Raw genomic sequence first — 26,349 nt, forward strand, 5'->3', positions numbered from 1 at the left:
AGCCAACGGTAAAACAAGGGCGTGTATGCATAAAGACTGATGCCTTACCTGAATACCTCGAGGATAATCCTTTCTGATAACTTGGGAGCCACCTGCTTAAATGCTTTCTTGAAATCTTCCAGAGTTAAATATCCACGATCTATTTGAAAGCAGAAGACATAACATTCATGCACCACTAAAAGTCCTGTGAACTGCTATTTCAGCCATAATATCTGCCTGAGACTTTAATATTTAACCAGGAGAAAAGCAGTAGTCTACAGTTGATTTTACATGTAGGGTAATCTGAGACTGCCTCACTGGATTACCGGATTACTCTGGTATTACTCTAGTGATACAGTACGGCCCCAGGTGCTCCCGAAGCTTTCTTCCAGCCCCTCCCCTGCTGACGGCCTGAGTCCCAGGGGGAGGACTAAGAGACATCGTGCGCTAACGGCAGTGGGCTCCACTCGCTGCGAATTGCCAAAATAACTCATTCTTCAAAACGCACATTTTTTTTTTTCTTGCTTGGTTTTAGGACTACACTCTTCTTTAGAGGAAAACCATTACAGAAGCCAAAATACTGAACCTGGACCCCACGAGTCTTTCAAGCCTGCGTTCCGTGAGGAGTGGGTCCAAAGCCACTCTTGTGGGCCACCCCAGCGTGGGAAAACCATTCCTCCATCACGTGTGGGTCAAAGGAGGAGTCAGAAAAAAAGGCCCTGTGGGCTCCCAAGCTTCCCTAAGTCGCTCTTCACCTGTATTCCCACATGGCCAGCCCCTCTGTGTCCCCATTAAAATGTAAGCAAATCTAAGTACAGTCAGGTTACTGCAATGCTGTTTCATCCACTGTAAAGGTCAAGAGTTAAGGCTGTGATGGAGGGAAAAAAATGTACACCAACATCTACCATAACAGCTAATGAATATAGGAAAATAGCCTTCCAAGTATAGTATTTTATTGGGTTGGCCAAAAAGTTAGTTGGGTTCTCTAAGATGTTATGGAAAAACTTGAATGAACTTCTTGACCAGCCCAATACTAACTGAGTATATGTTCCCATCCACAGTTCCTTAATAACAATTGTTTATATCCAAACACTTTAAAGATACTTACAGTGCCTGTCAAAAGCCGTGAAGATGTGTCTTACTTCATTGCGATACAGTTGAGCTTCCTTCTTTTTCCTTACGATGTCTAAAAACTCCTTAAGTCGTATCCCTAAAAATTGGAAAAAAATAAGTTTACCAAAAATGACCGTCTTCCTCTTTAACAAAAAAGTGAAAGTGAAAGCGGCTCAGTCGTGTCCGACTCTTTGTGACCCCATGGACTGTAGTTCATGGAATTCTCCAAGCCAGAATACTGGAGTGGGTAGCCTTTCCCTTCTCCAGGGGATCTTCCCAACCCAGGGATCGAACCAGGTCTCCCACATTGCAGGTGGATTCTTGACCAGCTGAGTCACCAGGGAAGCCCAAGAATCCTGGAGTGGGTAGCCTATCCCTTCCCCAGGGGAATCTTCCCGACCCAGGAATCGAACCTGGGTCTTCCTGTATTGCAGGCAGATTCTTTACCAGCTGAGCTGTCAACATCAATGGAAAGTGATACTATCGCCCACAAATGTTATCTTGATTTTGGTAAGCAGTATTCATTCATACAGATCTCTAAAGCTGAAGAGGCACTTTGTTAAAAGCCAAGTCGGCCCCATATTAGCAACTAACCGCAAACATGGTGGACACTTCAGGAGCCCCGAGCCGCCTCTGGGAGCAGAGATGTTGGCTGTGAAAGGTGTGACAGTCTTCCCTCTGACGGATCTGAAGGACAGGGCTAAAACCACTGATAACAGAAGGTCTCCTAATTCCTCTTTCCACGGGTGTCTTTGATCCCTTTTTTCCTAGCCAGATGTCATTACGACAGGTTTTTCTCCAGCTGGGAGAGTGGGGCGAAGACGGAGTTTCTCAAAAGTCAACACCAATCGCACACCGCAGATAGAGGTGGAGCGAACATTCCATAAACAATAGAGCTGGCAGTGTCCCCAGCCTTAGGGACACCCCATGAGTGTTCTGCAGCCTCGGGCTCTGCTCCCTGCGATTCTCATAATAAAAGAGCCCAGCGTGATCACAGGAGATTGGATACTGCGCTCATGATGTCTATTAAAATGAATTCTAATGTGATCTTTGTAGTAGGCTTAAAGAGTGAAGCCAAGAATTTAAACGTTTTAGTGAACTGAGCCCTAAATATATAAAAAGAGCAGTTTGTTTTTATAAGTCAGGACTTCCATTTTAAAAATAGCCCCAAATCACACAGTAACCACATGCTAATTTTTAAGGACTTGCACCCTTTTCCTTTTGGTGAGGTATACTGAGCTACATACAGGTCCCAAAATGGTTTCAATTTTTTTTTTTTTTAGTAGAAAATAGTTTTCTAAATTTTCCATAGTTTTCTTATTTGCAGTTAAAGATGTAGAATTTGAAAAGGTCTGTCTTGGGGGCTTCCCTGGTGGGCCGATGGTTGGGACTTCCAGTGTCAGGGGTCAGGTTTGATCCCTCGTCAGGAACCAAGACCCCACGTTCCTCGAGGCCAAAAAACCAACATGTAAAACAGAAGCAAAACGGTAACAAATTCAATAAAGGCTTAAAACATGGTCCGCATCAAAATTTAAAAAAAAGCCAATCCATGTGTTTAAATGACCCTTTTATAGGACTGACTGTGTGCCAGGCACTGTGTTAAGCTCTGGAAACAGAAGGGGAAAGAGAAAATACAGATTTCCTGTGCCCAGGAAGCCACTTGTCCATTGGCGGAGACAGAGACTACGTAGGTTCAATTACAAATATGTAAATAATTGCAAACCATGACTTGTGCAAGGAGGGGAATAACAGGAGGGCGTGAACACGTCACAGAAGCCCTCCTGTCGGGCAGGTCGAGGCTGGGGAAAGGGAGGCTCACGAGGGAGGGGCCAGAGGTGCACTTGGAGCTGGTTCACTCACAGCAGGAAGCAACAAATGCTGTAAAGCAGTCACTCCAGTGAAAAGTGAGTAAAAAAATACAAGAAAATCAATTTCCTCCCTTACTTAAGTGTGTGTGTGTGTGTGTGTGTGTGTGTGTGTGTGTGTCACTCAGTCGTGTCCGACTCTTTGTGACCCCATGGACTGTTGTAGCCCACCAGACCCCTCTATCCATGGGATTCTCCAGGCAAGAATACTGGAGTTGGTTGCCTTTAAAAGCCTTTAAACTGTATACCAAATGATAAAACAGGAACTGAAATAATTGATATCAATAAATGACTATTACCATGAAAACAAACAAACAAAAAGAAATCCTCCTGTAGAGTGGATTCTGGTGAAGAAGAGATCTCTCACAGGAGGTAACACCAAGGCTAAGACCTAAAGGAAACTCCAATACTTTGGCCACCTGATGTCAAGAGCTGACTCATTTGAAAAGACCCTGATGCTGGGAGGGATTGGGGGCAGGAGGAGAAGCGGACAACAGAGGATGAGATGGTTGGATGGCGTCACTGACTCAATGGACATGAGTTTGGGTAAACTCGGGGAGTTGGTGATGGACAGGGAGGCCTGGTGTGCTGCAGTCCATGGGGTCGCAAAGAGTCGGATACGACTGAGCAACTGAACTGAACTGAACTGAATACCTAAATGGTGAGAAGGTACCAACCGGCTAAAGCCTCAGAAGAAGAGCACTCTGTGCGGCGGAATGAGCACGTGCCCGCCACGGGGCAGGAAGTGGGGGAAAGGAAGAGGCCCCTGTGGCTTGGCAGGGGTGAAGACAGGGCTGGGAAGGGAGGGAGGGGCTGGAACAGGAAATAATGTAGTTTTTATTTCGGTTGCAATAGGAAGTCAAGTAAGAAGTCTGGATTGAGAAGGGACAAGATCTACTTTAGAAAGATCATGGAAAGATCCCTCTGGCTAGTGTTTTGAAAAAGGACTAGGGAGGAAGCGAGATAGAGCAAAGGAGGCTGGTCAGGCTCCTACTGGCCCGACGGTGGTCAGGAGGGCGCTGGCAGCAGGACCGGGAGCGATGGGAGGCTCCAGACACTGCAGAGAAGACGGAGGGCTAGATACGGAGCACGCGAAAGAACATGCCAAGGGCGAGCCCTACGTTCCAGCTCCGATGGAGTCGCTTAAAGAGGAGTCGCTTAAAGAGAGGGGAGAGACAAGGGGAAGGGGGATGGGGGCGGCAGAGAGACGCCGCGGCGATTCGGAGGTGCGAGCGGTTTGATGCTTTGGAGACGACCAAGAGTGAGAGGCAAAAACAAGAGGCAGCAGACGCTTCGGGCAACAGGCGCGTCTCCTCGCACCTGCCAGCGTGCTTGGCCTGTGCTCAGTACGTGCGCACCGTCGGGAACGCGCCTCCGGACCGCGTTCCTCCACGGCACTCAGCCGTGCAACGATGCAGCTCCGCTCTCATCGGCCGCCTGGTGATTACCTGCTGCACGTTCACCGGAGACTCACCGAGAGAAGCACTGTCGTCAAATTTATCCCTAGTGTTCAGGAAGATAGTTTGCTTGTAGAAGCACTCCTCACATGCTGAATAAGTAAATAAAATCATGCGTGCATACTAAGTCACTTCTGTCATGACCAACTCTGCAGCCCCATGGATTATAGCCTGCCAGGCTCCTCTGTCCACGGGATTCTCCAGGCAAGAATACTGGAGTGGGTTGCTATGCCCTCCTCCACGGGATCTTCCCGACCCAGGGACTGAACCCACCTCTCTTTAGTCTGCTGCGTCGGCAGGTGGGATTTTTATCACCAGTGCCACCAGAAGACATTTCTTCTATTAGAGTTTTCAGCAAAAAGCATTAAAACGTGTGTGTTTTAAATGCTCTTATACTCTGGACACTAATGCCAAAAAGTAGGTCACTGTTCAATCACATGGCCAGCAAAATCATCATTTTAGAAACCCAGAATTGAGAGGGAAAGCAAATACATGCATAATATTTGCTTTTTACTTATTGCATCTGATTTGGGGAAATGATAAGAAAAAAAAAGCACAACTGCATTGTTCAATATGTGATACAGATTCACAAGGGAAAAAAAGGTACATGAGCGGGAATATCTTTTAAATTACATATTCAGAAGACTCGTCCCTATTTGGAGCTGTATAGTCAGGTCTTTATTTCATAATCTTGGGGATAAAAAGCAAATGTTCTTTACTATTTCCTAGGAGAAAATATATGTGGGTTTCAACTGCAATGCTTATTACCACTTGAAGAAACAGGGACTTCTCTGGCAGTTCCGTAGTTAAGACTCCGAGCTTCTAACGCAGGGGGCCTGGGCTGGATCCCTGATCAGGGAACTAAGATCCCACAAGCCTCATGGCATGGCCAAAAGAGAAGAAAGAACCTAAAGATACAAATAACCCCATATATGTAATCAGTTCCTTCATACTGTTTTCCCACAGGATCATATGTTGACTTAAAAACACAACATCAAACCACATAAACATACCCTATAGCCTCATCCCCACCCTGCCTTTAACTTGTATTAATCTTCAATGGCAACACACGCAAATGCATTCAATGCCAATGCAAGTTTCTTTTCCAGAAAGGATAGGGCAGTTTCCATTCAGCTGAGTGCTGCAGGAGCATGATCACTTTCCAAGGCCAATGTAGAAAGGTTGGTTATTCCTACAGCTCTGTGATGCAAACACCTTAATGAAAGTTTTAAACATCTTGCTGCTGCTGCTGCTGCTGCTAAGTCGCTTCAGTCGTGTCCGACTCTGTGCGACCCCATAGATGGAAGCCCACCAGGCTCCCCCGTCCCTGGGATTCTCCAGGCAAGAACACTGGAGTGGGTTGCCATTTCCTTCTCTAATGCATGAAAGTGAAGAGTGAAAGTGAAGTCACTCAGTCGTGTCCGACTCTTCACGACACCATGGACCGCAGCCCACCAGGCTCCTCAGTCCGTGGGATTCTTAAACGTCTTACTGCTCTTTAAATGGCCTAGATATACAGTTTCTACTATGAGCTCCACCTGCTGTCACTGTATCCGAACCTAAAATTACCACTTCACAAAGACTCGCCATAACTCTAAATGCATTACCTGTGTCCACCCCTGGAGTGAAAGAGAATGTTCAGAACCTTCTAATTCCAAATACAAGGTTGAGCCTTCTGTGCAGACTTTTCTAATGATAAAAGTTACATAAAAACACCTTGCTGTAATTACACGTTAAGGCAACAACAATAGGAATCACGTACACCTGTGTGTTCAAAAATTGCCTAGGTCAGGTAATAGAGACTCGGAGAACAGACTTATGGACACAGCCGGGGCAGGAGGGGGTGAGACAATCGAGAGAGTAGCACTGAGCTATACACATGAGCAGAGAGCGAAGGGGAAGCCGCCCGCCTTGTCACACAGGGAGCTCAGCCTGGCGCCCTGACCACCCAGAGGGCCGGGATGGGGCCGGGCGAGAGAGGAGGTTCAAGACAGAGGGCGCTCCAATTAAAAATGAATTTTAAAAAACTGTCTGGGTAATGGACAGTTTTTTTGGACTCTATCAGTGGTTCTCAGACTTTTTTTTTTTTTAGCTGTAGGAAAGGTTCTTCTTTATAAAAACAGGTAATCCCCCCCCCAAAAAAAATAAAAAAAAAAAAAAAAAAAACACAGGTAATCCCACTGTGTAAAGATGAAGGCAAGGCATTCTGGTTGCAAAGAGGTGGGTTCCCTAGGCTTCCCTCTCCAGCAGCCCCTGGAAGTGCCCCAACAGGAAGGACCCAGGATCGAGGATCCTGCCTGAAAGACCACTGGGGCCAACGATCTTCATGAATCCTTCCAGACTCTGCAGCTCTGAGAGCATTCCTTTCCATCTGATAAACGGCTCTTGGCAAAAGGACTGTTCCTGTTCTATCATGAATGTATACATTCCTTTCCAAGCTACTTAATACATGTCATAGAGATATATCATATAGAGAAATGCCATCTTTTCTTCTTTTTTGTTTTTAAGCAATTGCCTAGGAGGGTAATCATCTTTCACCACAGGGGTGGATATATTCAAAAAAGTACAATAAAACCATATACATTTTTCCTTGACAGTTCTTTTTTCTTTTCTTTCTTTCTTTTTTTTTTTTTTTTTTTTGTGGCTCACAGTTCTAAGTTTCAGGGTCAGCATGCAGAAAGAAACCCTCTTAAAAAAGGAGTCATCTCGTTTTTGGCTATCACAGCAAGCTTAAACCCAGGAGAGGAAGGAGAGAATGACAGAAATGCCAAGTTATTTAGACTGGAGGTCTGGTCTGAGATTTAGTAGAAAAGGTAGGGCTCCCATTCATCGAGTCATATATTAATTTTTTTCCGGGGACTGAAAATGCCTAAAAATGAGGGCTTAAAAGGATTAAGTGGACTTTTAAAAGGTATAATGCAAGCCTTTTTAGTTTGAGACATAAAATTCAGATTATGATTTTTGGCGGACATGCGAGGGGGAAAAAAAGGATAAAATGTGTCTACATAAAAGCACTGTAAGGACAGAAGGGCTTTCCCGGCATCAACAGTGGCGAGCTGTACGGTCAGATGGGAAAGGAGATTCAGAGGACTGAGATTTTCTTCCATCCACACGCTTAAGAGTAGGGGAATGAAGAGAAAAGAGTCTATCTTAATGGAAGAAATCAAGTTTTACTATATCACTGGGAGGGAAACGAAGAGGAAGAGTGCAAGCAGAACAGAGAAATCTGAGCCAACAGGACCTCATTTCTACCAGGCGTGGACAGGAATCACTACTTGTTTTATTAAGTATATCTCCTGCTCACAAACCTTCAAAGGTTCCTCAGCATTAATGCTGCCAAGTCCTGATACCTTATTCTGGAATTTAAAGCTTCATTATTCCTTCCAGGCAAACTGGTCCCTAAATCTCCCCCTTCCCAATGCCCAGCTTCCACCAGGGTGACTCACTCTGAACACCACTCATTCACAGGTACGAACCGTACTCCATGCTGGTGTGGCATGTTAAATGTTCCAAGGAGGGTGGATTTCAACAGAACGACAGCTGAGAGTGCTCTGTTGTTGCTCCTGTTCAGTCACCAAGTCCTTTCCAACTCTGATCCCATGAATCGCAGCACGCCAGGCCTCCCTGTCCATCACCAACTCCCAGAGTTTACTCAAACTCAGGTCCGTTAAGTCAGTGATGCCATCCAGCCATCTCATCCTCTGTTGTCCCCTTCTCCTCCTGCCTTCAATCTTTCCCAGCATCAGTCTTTTCCAATCAGTCAGTTATTCACATCAGGTGGTAAAGTATTGGAGGTTCAGCTTCAGCATCAGTTCTTCCAATGACTATTCAGGACTGATTTCCTTTCGGATGGACCAGTTGGATCTCCTTGCAGTCCAAGGGACTCTCAAGAGTCTTCTCCAACACCACAGTTCAAAAGCATCAGTTCTTCGGCGCTCAGCTTTCTTTATGGCCGAACTCTCACATCTGTACATGACTACTAGAAAAACCATAGCTTTGACTCTACAGACCTTGGGTATGAAATTGGAAAGGGGCGCAGGGAAGAGGGGTGCTGTAAAATGAGGGGCAGGGATCTGAAAGAAGAGGGACACATGGGGTAGGGGGGTCTGTGGGAGAAACTCCACAGGGCTGGCATGCAGAAAGAGCCCCTCCAGAGGAGGAGTGTGGACCTGGCCTCTCCATTGCTGGCAATGCAGAGTGAGTGACAAAGCCCCTCCTCTCCACCACCAATGAACACCTGGGCACAGTGTAGAGACAAGACAGGCAGCGTCGGTGTGGGGACGGACAGCGCAGGTTTCAGTCTAAACCGACACCAAGGTCTGCATGCACGCTGGCACCAGCAGAGCACAGGGCCGCCAGGAGCTGGAGGACAAGCTGGACGCCGCCACCTGCCGTCATGCATGCCACCTGTTCTCTGTGCTTCTCCACCTTCTTGCACTGCACCAGCCTTCCACATCCGGCTCAGGCCCACACCTCGGGCAGGAAGCGGGGGGCACTCTCTTCCAAGAGACCTCTCGAACGACCACTCCTTCTCTCTCTTCAAACGACCTCTTGTTCTCTTAGAGGTCTTCTTGTCTATAGTGCTCATGTGACATCTGGCCGTCACGAAAATGACAATACTTCTTTCATCTTCCCTATGACATATTACTTGGAAGAAAAGCTATGACCATCCTAGACAGCATATTAAAAAGCAGAGACATTACTTTGCCAACAAAGGTCCATCGAATCAAGGCTATGGATTTTCCAGTAGTCATGTATGGATGTGAGAGTTGGGCTATAAAGAAAGCTGAGTGATGAAGAAGTGATGCTTTTGAGCTGTGGTGTTAGAGAAGACTCTTGAGAGTCCTTAGGACTGCAAGGAGATCCAACCAGTTAATCCTAAAGGAAATCAGTCCTTATTCATTAGAAGGACTGATGCTGAAGCTGAAACTCCAATACTTTGGCCACCACCTGATGTGAAGAACTCACTCACTAAAAAAGACCCTGTTGCTGGGAAAGATTGAAGGCATGAGGAGAAGGGGACGACAAAGGATGAGATGGTTGGATGGCATCACCGACTCAATAGACGTGCATTTAAGCAAGCTCCAGGAGTTGGTGACGGACAGGGAAGCCTGGTGTGCTGCAGTCCATGGGGTCGCAAAGAGTCAGAAATGACTGAGTGACTGAACTGATGATATTACATTTTTAAAACACGTCTTTAGGTCAGTGTCTGTGACTCTCAATTCTTTTCTACCCTTACAAGGAAACTTAGCCTCTTTAAATGGGGAATTAAATACATTAATTAGGGGTGCATATCTGTGGATGATACCATAAAACAAACGGTCTAGAGGGGATTTCCCTGGCAGTCCAGTGGATAAGAGCTGGACAATAAAGAAGGTAGAGCGCTGAAGAATTGATCCTTTTGAACCGTGGTACTGGAGAAGATTCTTGAGAGTCCCTTGGACTGCAAGGAGATCAAACCAGTCAATCTTAAAGGAAATCAACCCTGAATATTCTTTGGAATGACTGATGCTGAAGCTGAAGCTCCAATACTTTGGCCACCTGATGCGAAGAGCTGACTCATTGGAAAAGACCCTGATGCTGGGAAAGATTGAAGGCAGGAGGAGAAGGGGAAGATAGAAAATGAGATGGCTGGATGGCATCACCAATTCAATGGACATGAACTTGGGCAAACTCTGGGAGATGGTGAGGGACGGGGAAGCCTGGAGTGCTGCAGTCTATGGGGTCGCAAAGAGTCAGACCCAACTGAGCGGCTGAAGAACAACAACCAGTGGTTAAGACTCCACACTTCCAACACAGCGGGTGTGGGTTCAATCCCTGATCCGGAAAGCAAGACCCCACATGCCTCGAGGCTAGCCAAAAAACAAACAACAGCAAAATGGTCCTAGGATTTCACGGTAAGTATATGTGCGTAGCTCAGTCAGCAAAGAACCTGCTGCAATGCAGGAGGCCCAGCGTTGAGTCCTGGGTCAGGAAGATCCCTGGAGAAAGAAATGGCAGCCCACTCCAGTGTTCTGGCCTGGAGAACTCCATGGACAGAGGAGCCTGTCCGGGTCACAAAGAACTGGACACGCCTGAGCGGCTAAGCCACCAGCATATGCGCATGTGCTTCCTAACAACAGAAAAGAACAAAGTGAACTGAAATCTGAAGTCCGACGCCAGCTGCGTCTGCTATACTGTGGCCTCAGGTCCTCAGGGAGAGCCCAAAACAACAAAACAGACACAAACCAGACACACAAACGTGTTTACAACATAATATAAAAGACTAGAAAATGGACATTTAAATTTAGGAAAAGATACTTTTCATAGTCAATGATCTTGCTCAAAACAACTCGGGTGAGATAGCAACAAACAAAAGTCATTAACCTCACCATGCACAAATTATTTTTCAATTAAACTGAGCCTGGATAGCATGACTGAGCCAACAGTCCATAATCACCATCGTGATCAATCAATTTCTTCGATTTTTCCATCGTTTAAAGTTGAAGATTGAAAGTAAGCTCCTAGAAAGCTTTTTTTCCTGTTAAGTATGAAAGTAAAATGTGCTCCTTGTTTTGAAAGGGAAACCATATAAGAAAACAGAAAGAAAGTAGGGGAGGGAGAGATAAAGCATGATCTAATCACCCAGCGGAAACAAAATTCTGATGTTCTTTGTTTTGATTTTCCTCCCCAAGCATACGGGATTAAAAACGCACAGACAGCTGTTTGTGGATTCAGTGGGGCAACGTACACTGCGCAGATTAAGCCAAAGTCTCATAGTCTTGGCTGTTGTTATTCAAGATGCTCTACAATCATCCCACATGAAGTCAAACCCCCTGAGATCACCCGTGGCCTTGCCCGTCCCAGAACTGCCCAGACACACGCGGCATTAAACCACTGGCCTACGCTGAAGAAGGGCTGCCCAGGGGGCGCTTTACCTCACAACCGCTTGATAATGGGTGATGTTAATAGTGCCATGGGTCACATTAGCCCCTGGATGGAGCTGAGGCCAGTCTTCACTGTCTTTACAGTGTTTCTTTACAGTGTTTAGTGGTAAAGAACCCGCCTGCCAACGCAGGAGACACAAGGGACATGGGACGGATCCCTGGGTCGGGAAGATCCCCTGGGGGAGGGCATGGAAACCCACTCCAGTGTTCTCTCCTGGAGACTCCCTTGAACAGAGGAGCCTGGCAGGCCATCATCCATAGGGTCGAAAAGAGTTGGACCCAACTGAAGCGACTGAGCACGCATACAATGAGGAAAATTCAAGAAACTTTACACAGTTTGCGACTGTGTTTCCCGAACTGTTTGCAGATATCAGTGTTTGCTCATCAGTCTCTTCTCTCTGAGACATCGTGGGGGACACGCCCTACGTCAGGGAAGACCACGTCTCTCTGGAGAAGGAGCTTCTCTGGTGTGGCTGCTCATTGCGGACTTGGCTGTGACTCCCGTTTTGCTCCGGACACTCAGGAGCAAATCTGACATCAACCTCTAACGACGGCACAGAGCCTCGCGGCTTGTCTTTTGTGTGCTGACCCACTCCTGATGTCGACTCACTGAGTTCCTAGGACAGTGAAGACTGGCCTCAGCTCCATCACAAGGGCTAATGTGACCCACAGCACTATTAACATCACCCATTATCAAGCGGTTGTGAGGGTAAGCTTAGAGATTACACTACTGCGGCCTGCTACGTGCTAGCTAGCTGTACCACCTGTGCAGATTACTTAACCTCTGTAAGCTTCGGGATTGTTTTAACTTATAAAACTAGATAATCCTGACATGAAAGTGAAAGTGGCTCCATCATGTCCCACTCTTTGCAACCCCATGGTCCGTACAGTCTCTGGACTTCTCTAGGCCAGAATACTGGAGTGGGTGGCCTTTCCCTTCTCCAGTGGATCTTCCCAACCCGGGGATCAAACCCAGGTCTCCAGCATTGCAAGCAGATTCTTTACCAGCTGAGCCACCAAGGAATCCTAATATAGAGCTGTGTTAACATTAACAATCCCTGCATAACACTCATCACAGCATCTGCACAGGGTAAATGTTCAAGGAATCAAAGCTATAATTATTATCTGTAATAACAATAAATACTGCAACACATGGAAAAGTATTTCATAAACCAATAAAGAACCACCAAATGCCAGGATTAAGATTTTTTATTACTCCCTGGAGTTCAGTCTACTCATTTGAAAAAAGGGAACATATGACCATTTTCTAGGCTCTTCTAGATGCAAACTTCTTTCATTTTCTATAGTTAGAGAAGATGTGAAATGTTCTGTACTCTTAGTGAACAGAAATAAAACCCTCTAAAATGAGGTTGCGATACCAGGTGGCTCAGTAGTAGAAGAACCCGCCTGCCAATGCAGGAGACACCAGAGTCATGCGTTTGATCCCTGGGTCAGGAAGACCCCCTGGAGGAGGAAATGGCAACCCTCTCCAGGGTTCTTGCCTGGAGGATCCCACGGACAGAGGAGCCTGGCGGGCTAGTCCACAGGGTCACAAAGAGTCAGACACGACTGAAGTGACAGAGCACACACACCCGCACACGTGCAGTGTGTACTAGGACCAACACTGATCTCTTGCTTCCTTAAACACGTGGCTTGATTTTCCATCCTGTTACTATTCTATAACTTCTTGTTCTTGAGGCCTAAACAGTTTTTACTGATACTCACTTGCTTTGTTAGGTTATAAGCGTTAAAAATGTCATTAGCGCCTTTTTGCTGTTCATTCTGGCTGCCCTCAAATTCTCCCAGCATGATTTTCCTTGAGATAGCCCACTCTTCCAACGGCTTTGTCTACACTTTTCACTCGTCCTAATTTTCACAAGGAGCCTCTATAGAGATGGCCCACCTTTTATAACAGAGACCTAGGGACGCAGAGTTTGGGTGTGAAGGTTTGGTACTGCTGGCAGAGTGTACATTGTCAGGGCTCTGCCCAACTGGGTTCAACCCAGGACGTGACTGTGGACCTCCCGCAGGAAGCTGGGCAGCAACAGGCCCTCGTGTGGGGTGGCATGTTGGAGATCTGGCATGGCCTTTTCTAGATGTAAGAAGAGCTACCCCTAGTGGGAGAATGCCCGAGTCACAGCTACCCAGAGGGACTTGCTGATGGCTCAGCGGGGAGGGAATCCACCTGCAGTGCAGGAGACAGAGATGTGGGTTCAACCCCCGGGTCAGGAAGATCCCCTGGAGATGGAAATGGCAACCCACTCCGATATTCTTGCCTGGGGAAATCCCACAGACAGAAGAGCCTGGTGGGCTATAGTCCACGGGGTCACAAAGAGTTGGACACAACTTACTGCCTAAATAGCAGCAGCAGAGAACAACTTTAGAAAGTTGATTATCTGAATAAATAGCTCCCAGAAAACCAAGGTCAACATTTCAGTTTTTTAAGATCAAAACATTAAGGAGAGAGATAATATATTTGGTAAAAGAATCTGTGTATAAACTTTTCCTGTAAAAAAAAATAAAGTTAGGGACTTCCCTGGTGATCCAGTGCTCTGGCTGCGTGCTCCCCATGTAGGGTGCCCGTGTCCCATCCCTTGCCAGGGAACTACATCCCAAGTGCCACAACCAAAGACCTCAGATGCCACAACTAAAAAAATAGCCTGCGTGTCACAACAAAGATCGAAGATCCTGTGTGCCGAGACTAAGATCTAACACAGTCAAATAAATATTTTTTAAAAATAAATAACATTAAATGTGACTCAAGTCACTGAAAGGGAGAAAAGAAGGAGTTGATGGTCTGGAATTGCTTCAGGACTGAACAGTTCTAATGAAACACCATTATGTTAGCAGCACTCAGAGTTCGGCAGTGACTTCTTGTGAGGCTAGCTGTTTTACTTTCCCAAGGATGTCTGTGCTCTGGAGTGTCCCCTTTCAAGGGGACATGAACTGAAGCTGGTTGGAAAGTTAGTATCCTGGCTGTAAGTCTACTCCTCCACTCAAGAAGAAAGCGGTGCTTTGAGGTTAATTTGCCGTTGACATCAGGACCAGAGAGGAAGGGGGAGCCAGGAAGCCTGCAGACGAAGGACAGCCCTCCACAGCAATTCCGGAGCGAGGCGCTGAGCACCTACACTCGGACCTCACTCCTCCAACCCTGCCTTCCCCTGAATTTCTCTGATGGCTAATTTACTTTGCAATGTTCTGTCCAGTTCAGTTCAGTTGCTCAGTTGTGTCTGACTCTTTGCAACCCCATGGACCGCAGCATGCCAGGCCTCCCTGTCCATCACCAACTCCTGGAGTCCACCCAAACCCAAGTCCATTGAGTTGGTGATGCCATCCAACCATCCCATCCTCTGCTGTCCCCTTCTCCTCCTGCCCTCAATCTTTCCCAGCATCAGGGTCTTTTGAAATGAGTCAGTTCTTCACATCAGGTGGCCAAAGTATTGGAGTTTCAGCTTCAACATCAGTCCTTCCAATGAACACCCAGGACTGATCTCCTTTAGGATGGACTGGTTGGATCTCCTTGCAGTCCAAGGGACTCTCAAGAGCCTTCTCCAACACCACAGTTCAAAAGCATCAATTCTTTGGTGCTCAGCTTTCTTTATGGTCCAACTTTCACATCCATACATGACTAGTGGAAAAACCATAGCCTTGTAACTTTCTGAAATATATTTAAAAATTGATTCTTCAGAAAAGATGCTGCAACAGAAAGCACCCTAACGATCTGATGGAGAAGAGGCTGTGAGAGCAGCTGTAATATTCCTGATAATAAATGCGAGGGCCATGCATATGAGAGCAGGTCTGGGGGCACATCACCAAAGTCAGAAAGCCCTCACAGGGAAGCCTACTCTCAGGATGAGAGCCTCCAGTTCTGCAGCAACCCTCAGGCCATATGAGTTTGAGACAATGTCCCATAGTAAGGTGCTCTTCATTATACATAAGCGAACTAGGCTTCAGGAGAGGCCATGTGAAGGTAGTACCTGCAGAGGACTCCCGTCCAAACCTTAAAGCTTTAATGTACATCAGACCTAACAACAAAAGGAAGCTCCATGACTTCGAACCTGTGAGAACTGTCTCTATAGGAGGTGCAAAGCCAAGCATTAGAGAACTTGGATGGGGGGCAGCTTCCCTTGCAGCTCAAACGGTAAAGAATATTCCTGCAAAGCCGGAGACCTGGGTTCAGTCCTTGGGTGCAGAAGATCCGTTGGAGGAGGGCATGGTAACCCACGCCAGGGCCCTTGCCTGGAGAATCCCCATGGACAGAAGAGCCTGGCGGGCTACAGTCCACGGGGTCACAAAGAATAGGACAGGACTGAATAACTAAGCATAGAGAACTCGGGGAGGAGAGAAAACGTTCATGAAATTTACAAAGTCTCCAGCCACACGCCAATGCTCTCTCAAACATCAGAAAAAAAGAAAGTACAGTGGAGGCGACTACTAACAACATGGCTGGAAGATCCTTCTGCCACAGACCAATCCTCACATCATATCAGAGCGCTCACACTCAAGAGAAACCTTCAGGGGCCTCCCCGGTGGTCCAGTGGCTAAGACTCCATGGTCACAGTGGGAGAGGCCAGGGTTCGATCCCTGATGAGGGAACTAGATCCCGTGGGTTGCAACTAAGGATCCCGCATGCCACAACTGAAGACTGAAGATCCTCCCTTGCCGCAGCTAAAACCCGGGGCAGCCAAATAAATAGACATTTTTTTAAAAAGAGAGAAACCTTTAGAACAAAGTAAAGGTGGAAAAACCCTCTGCCAGAATTTACACTTCAATGGACAGCAAATCACCACAAAGAAACCATACGAATGTGACACATGTGTATAAGGCATGTCTTACTAAACATGAGATAATACACGCAGGGGGAGTCTTAGGATACAGAATGCGGGAGGTATTTTCAGAGGTCAACCTTTACATCAGAGAGCTCGCCACACCTGTGAAGAACACGGGCCGCCTTTCTTCCAGAATAATACCTATTTGTGCATCAGATAACTGGTTAAGGAAAGAAAACCTCCTTTGTGAAGTCAAATCTCTAATTAGGAATCAAAGTACCCACACGAGGGAGAAACTCTATGGGAACAGTGAATGTGAGAGTGCCTTTGGCAAGCTACATGTATTTATGCAGAAACACTACCTAAACAAGAGCAGAGGGAGGCCTGCATCCAGACAGAATCACTCGCTCACTCCCAGAGGACGCCCAAAGGAGAGAAACCCGAGCAGTGCAAGGCAGGCGAGAAATCCTTCTGCCAGAAGACAGAACTCTTTCTAGACTGGAAGGTTCACATAGAAACCCAGAAAAAAACACATAGAGAAGGTCTCACCAAGAACCTACAATCTAAATTGAACAGCAAAGAAACAATCTTTGAATGTTTTGACAGTGTAAAAAATTTTAATAAGAAATTTAAAATCTGGGGAAATTCCATCAAGTTAGGGATTATAAAAAAAAATAAAATAAACGAAACAGTGAAGAGTGGAGAGATATCGGAGCACTCACACTCAAGAGAAACCTTCAGGGGCCTCCCCAGTGGTCCTAGCACTTGGTCCTAGCACTTTGAGGAGATAGCACTCACTGTCTCCTCAAAAATATCAATGTTGAAAAAAGGCAAAAAAAAAAAAAAAAGCAAAAACACCTTCTCCTAAAGGCAATATTGTTCACAAAGTCATGTTCAATGTGTGATACCAAAGTGAAAAGTGGAAGTGTTATTTGCTCAGTTGTGTTCGATTCTTTGCGATCCCAAGGACTGTAGCCCACCAGGCTCCTCTGTCCATGGGATTCTCCAGGCAAGAACACTGGAGTGGGTTGCCATGCCCTCCTCCAGGGGATCTTCCTGACCCAGGGATTGAACCCAAGTCTCCCGCATTTACAGGCAGATTCTTTACTGTCTGAGCCACCAGGGAAGCCCATGGGATACCAAACTTGTATCCAAAAAATAATCTATTAAACTCTTCTGTATATCCAAAATTTATAAATAAAAATATTTTTAAAAAGAAAGAAAAATATAGTCAGAAGGACACAGGAGCCAACTCAAGGAGGCAGGCAACGGTCAATCTCCGACAAGCTGAGCTCTAAAATAATCGAGCGTAGTGTGCTCAGCCGATCAGCCATGTCCGACTCTTTGCAACACCACAGACTGGCCCACCAGGCTCCTCTGCGCATGGGAATCTCCAGGCAAGAACACTGGCGTGGGTTGCCATGTCCTCCTCCGGGGGATCTTCCCGACCCAGGGATCAAATCTGCCTCTGTGTCCCCTGCCTTGGCAGGCAGATTCTTTACCACTGGCACCACCTGGAAAGCTCAATTAAGTATAGGAATGAATTATAAATCATTGAAAGCATACAAATTCATGAGTCCATAGTGATAAAAGAGCTAGATTGATCAATCAGGAAGACGGGAAGTCTCTTGCTTATAGTAAAAATGCCAGGGGCTAACTGAAAGAAAGCCTGGGATTAGAAAACCGTTACTTTGCAACCATATGGCAGAAACTGGATCAGACAAGAATCATAAATGGGTACCAGATCCAGGGGGAGATGATGATGAGAAGCGCAATATTTGCAACATCAAACACGTCTCTCCACAGGCTGCTGATGAGTGGCAAGGGAAGAAAATATCAAGAGAAATAATACAATGGAGAAACCGGACAACATCTTGACCAGTGAGAAAATTAACATCAGCTACAAGAAACAGACAGACAGACATCTGCGGTCTCAAGACGTGGTGCCCTGGGAAGGACAGATCACCCGAACACGATTCTGTCTGAGGACACAACAGCTCGACCGAATGACAGAGGCATGCCAGGCAAACGCAAGAGGAGGGCTAGTCCTAAAAAACAAAACAACGAAGAGTGGGCTATTTCCTCAAAAAAATCAATGGTGTAAAAAGGCAAAAAAAAAAAGTCTACAGAAATGTCCTGGCTTAAAAGAGGCTAAAGAGACACGGTACCAAGAACTAACTCCTGTGTGAGATGAGGGAAGATGCTCTGAAGGACACAGAGCGAGCGACAGCACTGGGATGCAGCTGGTTGCTGTCGTTCGGTCTCCAAGTCACGCGGACTCTAGTACATAGACGGTAAAGACAGGCGTCAACGTGAACTCCCGGTAGGCGTGCCGAGGCTATGGAAGCTCAGCGAGAGGATGGAGGCGAGGCAGAGAGCGCTGATGAGAAGGGAGATGGGGTAAAGTGAATCTGGCTAAAGGGTACATGCCTATGCTCTGCACTATTTTTATTTTGCAACTTTTCGTAAGTCTTAAATTGTAATTGTTGAAAAGCCAACTCCGCGTGCTGTGGACCCTACCGCCTCAAACAATAGGGTCATCTCTCTTTCTCCTCCGCCTTTTGCCTCTTCACTCAGTCACCCGGCTGAGCTGAGAAACAGCTTCATGTTCCAAACAAAGGCAAACGATGCAGAGCAAAGGGCTCTTGATCCAGAGATGCTGGACCTCCTGGAAGACTGACCTACTCACACTGTCGATTTCTCACTTCCTGTTTACCTTCCAACCACTGCGGCCCGGCCTCTGTCCCCGGCAAGCGCTGACGCGGCTCTTGCTAAAATCACGCAGCGTGCCCAGGGTGCCAGCTCCACGGGGCCTCTTCAGTTCTTTTGCTACCTGACCTTTCAAGAGCGCTGAACAGTGCTGACCACACCTCCTCCCTGAAATACCCACTTCTACTGGTTTCTGATCACTCTTGATTTTCCTCTGGGCCCTCTGCCCCTCCCAAGTCTCCTTTGCCCTCTCTTCATCCCCGCCCTGACTTCTGGTGGTTACCATTCCTATGGCTGTCTGTCCACACTCTCCCGCAGGGGGTCTCGTTGATTCCCACGGCTTTAAAACCACCCACATGCCGAAGCCTCCCAGACATCTCTGCAGCCTAGAGCTCTGCTCATACAGCCCGACTGCCTTGATGTCCTTGAGCAAAACCCTTCAAACTCAAAATTGAACTCTTGCTGTCTCCAAACCTTAAATCTTTTCCTCTAGTCTTTCCATTTCAGTAAGTGCCACTTCTGTTCACTCAGCTGCTCAGAAAACCCAGATCATCCGTGGGATGCTCCAATTAGAAGCACCACTCTGTCTTCAGGCTTCTCCATGGTTGAAAATCCTCTGATAATAAACATACTTATGAACACGCTGATTCATCAAAACTAAAAGAACCAAACCTCTTGTTTTGGGGGTAACGGAAACAAAGCACAGATTTGCTTTAACGCAACACTTTACAGTCTCTATATGTGTTCTTTGTTTTACTTTCATGAGTGTCTAAATAAGGTAGGTGGTAAAAATTAACTTTCACATTACCAGAAGTGTTTGGATCTACTGAAGACATCACAGAATCAGCTTCTATCTAGAAAAGAAAAAAAAAAAAATAGAATATACAATTTCATCAAATGTTTTCACAGTATAAGTTCTTAATTCCTGGGATGCAAGAAAGGAATGTATATTATGAGAAACCGTGTTTGTTGGATCCAGCAGACAAGTGGTGTCACAGGACGGCTACCACAGTCGCTTCACTGTTCTGTCAGTAAGACACCAGAAGCTAACCTGCTACAGACGCTAGTGGTCCCCAAAACTTTAATCTATTGATCAAAACAGTTAAATCATATAAAATCAACTTGGCCCTCATATACACAGCATACCCTATAAGGTAACCTTTCTGTCTAACACCAGTACAAGCAATTGTTACAATGCGCTCTTTGGCTTCATTTAAAATATTTTCTTCCTGACTGTAATAGTAACAATTGAGAAAACATAAAAAACATTTTTACATTATGAAGAGAAACAATGAAAAAACAGCCATCCAGTGAAAACCACTGTCAACATTTCCGCCTGGTATACCTTCCTCTTCCCCACTCGCTTTTTTAAATTGGAGTACAGTTGTTTCACAGTGTTGTGTTAGTTTCTGTCATACAGCAAAGTGACCAGTCACACACATCCATAGGGCCCCTCTGGCTTGGGATTTCCTTCTACAGCAAAGTGACCAGTCACACACATCCATAGGGCCCCTCTGGCTTGGGATTTCCTTCTACAACAAAGTGACCCAGTCACACACATCCATAGGGCCCCCCTGGCTTGGGATTTCCTTCCCACTCAGGTCACTGCAGGGCACCAGGCCGAGCCCCTGTGCTGTCCGGTCAGTCCCATCAGCTATCTGCTTTATACACTGCAGTGTATGTACATCAATCCCAGTCTCAGTCCATCCGATCTCCTCCTCTCCTGCCCACACATTTGTAAACATATTCGAGAACACATGGTATATTATGTTTGTGGACCTGCCTTCACTAAATATTAAGACACCAGCATTTTCCCACATTGCTGCAACACCTTTACAAATATCATGGAATTAGGATCTTGGCAACATGCAACATAGCTTCTCCACCTTGGATTCCATGCCCTGCACTTTCCTGGTTCTTCCTGACCCTCCCAGACGACTAGCTCCCGGTGCGTCTTCCTCTTGGGGTCCCCACCGACCTTTAAATGTGCAGACGCCCCCAGGCTCTCCCCTCAGAAGAAAGGAGAGCGTGCCGCCCTTCACGCTCCGCACACCCTGCCTGGTCAGTGCCACCCACTCGCACACCTGTGAGGAATCCCAAACCTACCTCTGCCCTCCCCTCTCCACCGATTTCAGATTCCTACATCTGAGGGAGGCAGCACAATCTGAAGGGGATCTTTAGCACCATCGTCACCCATCATCCAGCAACTTAAACAGTGAGCGCACGCGGCTGTATTTAACACGGAGAACCAGCAAGGACCTGCTGCAGAGCGCAGGGAACTCTGCTCAACGTCAGGTGGCAGCCTGGACGGCAGGGGGTGCCGGGGGAGAAAGGACACACATAGACGTATGGCTGCGTCCCGTCACGGTTCACCTGAAACTGTCTCAACATCGTTGATCAGCTGTATCCCAGTACAAAATAAAAAGTGTAAAAAAAACAAAAACAGTGAGCGCACTTAGGGTGCTTGCATCTCCTCGGAATTAACGCGCGGCTATCTGAACTCACTGCCCTTCCCGCAAACCTCCTCCTTCTGAACTTCCCTCTTTTCTTATCCTTTCAGGCCTGTGGTTGCATCGCTCCGGTACAGTCACCAGGTCCAATCACTGGGACACAGCTTCTCCCACCACCACGGGGCGCTCCCAGACACTTCATATCAGTGGAGTCCATTTCCGCTGGTCTAAACAAGGCCCCACCTCCTATTACAGTTACCACTAGAATTCCTTGCCTTCTTCTCTTTCTGTTCTTAATCTCTTTGTCTTAGTATTTATCGGAGTTTTATAAGTCTCTCTAAACTGTGAACTGCTTCAAATGTGCGTGTGCTCAGTCGCTCAGTTGTGTCTGTTGCTTTGCGGCCCCGTGGGCGATAGCCCAGCAGGCTCCTCTGTCTGTGGAATTTTCCAGGCAAGAATGCTGGAGTGGGTTGCGGTTTCCTATTCCAGGGGATCTTCCTGACCCAGGGATCGAACCCACGTCTCTTGTGTCTCCAGGACTGGCAGGTGGATTCTTCACCACTGATGCCCCCTGGGAAGCCCTGCTTCAAAGTAGCATCTATGTTTTATTCATCTTTATATTTCTAGCAACTTGGAAGTGCTCCTTTTACTATATGAGAATACAATAAATTTCATTCTGTAAACATTTTCATGAATGCAGAGTGATTTATTACACAAAAGTGACTTACAGCTTCATGACCTGCATTCAGGAGTTATTTCATTTGCTCAAAAGCAATATTTAAAAACAAAATCCCAAACCTCAACCTAATATAAGAGTAAAAACCTGTGAGATTTCAGAGGAAATACATTTTCACCTGAATGTTCATGATGGTTACAAATGATTCTTAAGTGTATAGGTGATTTGTTACGTCAGTATTTTACTGTTTAGCAGCCTGTAGTCAACAAGCATTTCCTTTGATTAAAAAGTAAACTTCAATGGTGACTTTTTATATGCCCTCTATCCCAAGACTATGGCCAGACGGATGTTAAGGTCACCAAGAATAATTTGGAGGTGACCAAGGACTTGTTTTTAAAGTGTTTTCAAGTCTTACTGGTAAGTCTTGACATTTAGAAATGAATAAGATATGAATGTTTAAAATTATGTTTTCTTTTCAGAAAAAAAAAAAAAGTAAACTTCAAAACCTCACCCGAAAGTAACAACGTGTTAAATCTGATGGTGTGTAGAATGTATGTTACCCTATCACTGTACATGTCATTAAATTCTTCACTTAGGCCCTAAAATTAAAACCGAGTGAGTAGATCCAGAAGTAATAAAGGCAGAACAAGACCAGGTATCTTTCCAGCTGAACCTGGGTTAAACGCAGTGCTTCACAGGCTGGGTCCACGTAGCTGACCTGCTCTGGAATTCCAGCTGAAATGACTGCAGGTTAACAGGAGAGCTGCAGTTTCTGGGAGGTAGCCCTGACTAGCCCTGAGGACTTCTCTGAGCTCCAGAATCAACCTCACAGTAACTAAGCAACCCCCTGGCAGTTGAACCACTCGGAATCTACCTGAGCTGTTCATGGGACACAGTTATATCAACAGAACACGCTAACAGTGAAGTTGTGATACACTTAAGCATCATGGAGAAGTGGACGCTATGTGGTCCCTGGCTTCGTGGGGTCTGTAATCTGAGACAAGTAGAGCTCGATCATAAGGCAGAGCTGAGCCCAAGTGGCTGCCAATCCCTTGGTCCAACGAGGGCAGGAGGGCATTCCAGAGACAGCCCCAAGTGCTCCCTCGGGTTGAGGCCTGCCACTGAATTTCTTACACCTGGCCAAGACCTCGCCTCTGATTTATTCCAGTTTGGCAGTTTAACAAGAGGGACCTGGGACTAGAATGGATGTAACAGACAAGGGGAACAGGCAAGGATGGGGAGCCCCAGGAAATCTGTCCTACTGAAGCAGGAGGCTCACTGGAGTTCAGTTCAGCTCTCCTTAACTAGTGCAACCTTTTCTGGAGAAGCAATGCCCAATAAAATTTCAAGTGTACCTAGCACTTGTACTTCTAGGAATTAATTCCACAGAGATGTATTTACAAACAGAGATATAGTTGTAAAAGAATGCTCACTGTAGCAATATTAGCAGGAGTGAAAAATAATGGAAACAGCTGAAATGACCAAAACGAGGAAACGAGCTCGAGACTACTGGGAACCTACTTTTTCTTAAATGCAGTGTGTGTGCTTTTAGGTTCTCCTGCCAAGTGAAAAAAGCAAGTTAACATAAAATAGGCATGCTATGCACCTTCCTATGCTTTCAACAGAATGCCAGGCATGCTTATCATGCATAGGAAATTTGGGATGATACACAAGAAAATGGTTAATAATGGTAACTCCTGAGGAGTAGGGAGGGAAGACATTTACATCCAACTTCATATTTTTCTGGTCCGTTTTAAATTTTTAACTATATAAATGCATTATTTTCATAATTTAAATGGGGCAACTTTTTTTTTTTTTTTTAAAAAAACCTGTACATCCCTTCCTCTGTGAATTCCTCCTGTTACCAACATCCCCCCCAGGCTTCTGTCTTGAAACCATGCTGCTGCTGCTAAGTTGCTTCAGTTGCGTCCGACTCTGTGCGACCCCATAGATGGCAGCCCACCAGGCTCTCCCATCCCTGGGATTCTCCAGGCAAGAACACTGGAGTGGGTTGCCATTTCCTTCTCCAATGCATGAAAGTGAAAAGTGAAAGTGAAGTCACTCAGTCGTGTCCGACTCTTAGCGACCCCATGGACCGCAGCCTACCAGGCTCCTCCGTCCATGGGATTTTCCAGGCAAGAGTACTGGAGTGGGGTGCCATCGCCTTCTCCTGAAAACTATGCTAGTATCTCACATTTAACATAATTATTACCAGCCTTGTGGTAACTTAGTCTTTATAGATTCTAATTCATCCCTTTTGGGTTCTTAAGAAGAAAGTAAAATTCAGCACTGGACACATCTCTAAAATTGCTCAAAAGGCAACAGTTTGTTTTATAAGCATCCTAAGCTAGCCCTCTGCACTCTCCATCCACCACTGTATTGGGCTTCCCTCGTACCTCAGTTAGCAAAGAATCTGCCTGGAATGCAGGAGACCCTGGTTCAATCCCTGGGTTGGGAAGATTCCCTGGAGAAGTGAATGGCAACCCACTCCAGTATTCTTGCCTGGAGAATCCCATGGACAGAGGAGCCTGGCAGGCTACAATCCATGGGGTGGCAAGAGTCGGACACGACTTGACGACTAACCCACCACCATTACTGTATTCTCTGCACTGTCCCCAAATACAAAAGAAATTTCTACCTTGGATGGCTTGTAACCAAACAGCATTACAACAGCAACTTTAAAGTCCTCTCTGCTTAGATAGCCTTTATTATCTTCATCGCATGCTTTAAATACCTAAAGAACATTAAATATCTTCAGTTAAAAAAACAGAAACCATTTGTTCTACTATTTTTATTACTAACATATATTAAGTTTAGACCTCTCAAATCTAAAACGTAGCTGAAAAGTTGGGCTGGGAAGTGAGTTTCATTATCCTAATTTTAATTCTCAAAACACCTTAATGATGTGCTAAAATTTGCTCCCCATCCACACCCCCCCCCCAAAGTGCAAAGGACTTAATCGGTAGGTTAATTCTTTTAAACCATCAGGATAAATTCTACCCAAAATTCATGCTAGAATGAGGAAGGCGAGGCAGCGAGGACGGCTTTGAAAGGCGGGAGGAGAGATGCAGGTTACAGTTTATTATCAAGAGACTCTCGCAGAGAGCAGAACGGGGTTGGAAGTAGGCAGAACTTTGGACGGGGATCCAGAAGCTTGGAAGCCCCAGGCTGGGTCATTAGCCATTACACCTTGGGGCTGAACGAGAGCCGGGCGAGGGGATGGCGTGAGTGCCCCGGGTCAAGCCGAAGTCCGAGACCCAGCCCTCCGGACACCTACTTCCACCCATTTCTTGTGCTCTGGGGGACTGGCCTCCCACGTCCGTGGCCGAGCGCCGGCCTGGGAGCAGAACATCGCCATCGCCCCACGCGAGTCCAGACTGCAGAACCCGCGAGCTCTGCGGCCAAAACCCCCGGGCCGGGACCGCCAGCCCCGCTCGGCGCAGTCCCGGAAGCTGAGCTTCGCCAGGCACCTCCAACGTCTCCTCTCATTGGACAACCTGCGAGCCACTGGCATTGATCCCGCAGCTCTATTGGCCAGAGACTTTGTTTGGCAATGTTTCCTTGGAACAGCCTATGGCAGAGAGGCCCTCAGGCCCGCCCCCAGCCCTGGCTCCACCCCTCTAGTTTTATTAACTCTTGGCACAGCCTATGGCAGAGAGGCCCTCAGGCTCGCCCCCAGCCCTGGCTCCGCCCCCTGGAACAGCCTATGGCAGAGGCCCTCAGGCCCGCCCCCAACCTTGGCTCCGCCCCCCCTAGCTTTATTAACTCTTGGAACAGCCTATGTCAGAGAGGCCCTCAGGCCTGCCCCAAGCCCTGGCTTCGCCCCCTCTAGTTTCTACCTGGGACACGTGCTCGCCCAGGCACTGTTCTAGCTGGGACGCGTGCTCGCCCAGGCACTGTTTCACTGTATACTGCATGATTCTTCTCATTTTCTGTCCCCACACCTTACAGTATTTACTTTTGATAATTTCGATCAATGACACTATGCTAGGCATCATAAGAGACACAAAAAGAGTGTGAACGAAGCATAAAAGGAACCAACCAAGCCCAGGACTCACGTCCGGATCAGCAAGTCTTTGGTGTCGAGACCTCCCAGGTAATTACTGTGTCTGTTCCATCCTCCCGATAAGCCTAGCACTGAGCCCGGTGCCTGGTACAAATCACACGTTCAATAAACAAACCAAGTGAGCCCTTAGAACGTTTCCATCAAGCTTTCTGGGAGGGGTGGGAATTCCAAGAACGGTATCAAGATCACTGAGTCCAAACTCCATAGTAAACATCCTTACTAAATACAAGGAATAGGGCGAGGGTTCCATTTTGCAAGAGTTTATCTCAGACCCTTCTCCTGGCAAATCAGTAAGATTAAAAAGGCAACACGCATACACAGAGGCACACACACACCTAC

The 26,349-nt window shown here is 46.6% G+C and overlaps 1 protein-coding gene across 7 annotated transcripts in view; it reads right to left on the minus strand.

The window, feature by feature from the left end:
* The window catches only part of EFCAB11 (EF-hand calcium binding domain 11), a 175,767-nt gene extending 150,271 nt beyond the window's left edge, over positions 1 to 25,496 (minus strand). For 2 of the 7 annotated variants that reach the window (XM_027552715.1, XM_027552716.1), the window contains exons 1-5: positions 25,222 to 25,493; positions 24,583 to 24,678; positions 19,627 to 19,672; positions 1,088 to 1,189; positions 49 to 139 (exon numbers count right to left, since the gene is read on the minus strand). In XM_027552715.1, coding sequence (XP_027408516.1) covers positions 49 to 139; positions 1,088 to 1,189; positions 19,627 to 19,672; positions 24,583 to 24,678; positions 25,222 to 25,458 — 572 coding nt within the window. In that variant the 5' untranslated portion in view covers positions 25,459 to 25,493. Of the gene's footprint in view, positions 1 to 48; positions 140 to 1,087; positions 1,190 to 19,626; positions 19,673 to 24,582; positions 24,679 to 25,221 lie in introns of all 7 variants that reach the window. The other 5 variants (XM_027552711.1, XM_027552717.1, XM_027552713.1 and 2 more) reach the window with 5 other exon arrangements.
* Between the last annotated feature and the right edge of the window lie 853 nt (positions 25,497 to 26,349).

This window comes from Bos indicus x Bos taurus, chromosome 10 (genome assembly GCF_003369695.1).
Source record: "Bos indicus x Bos taurus breed Angus x Brahman F1 hybrid chromosome 10, Bos_hybrid_MaternalHap_v2.0, whole genome shotgun sequence".
Taxonomy (NCBI): Eukaryota; Metazoa; Chordata; class Mammalia; order Artiodactyla; family Bovidae; genus Bos; species Bos indicus x Bos taurus.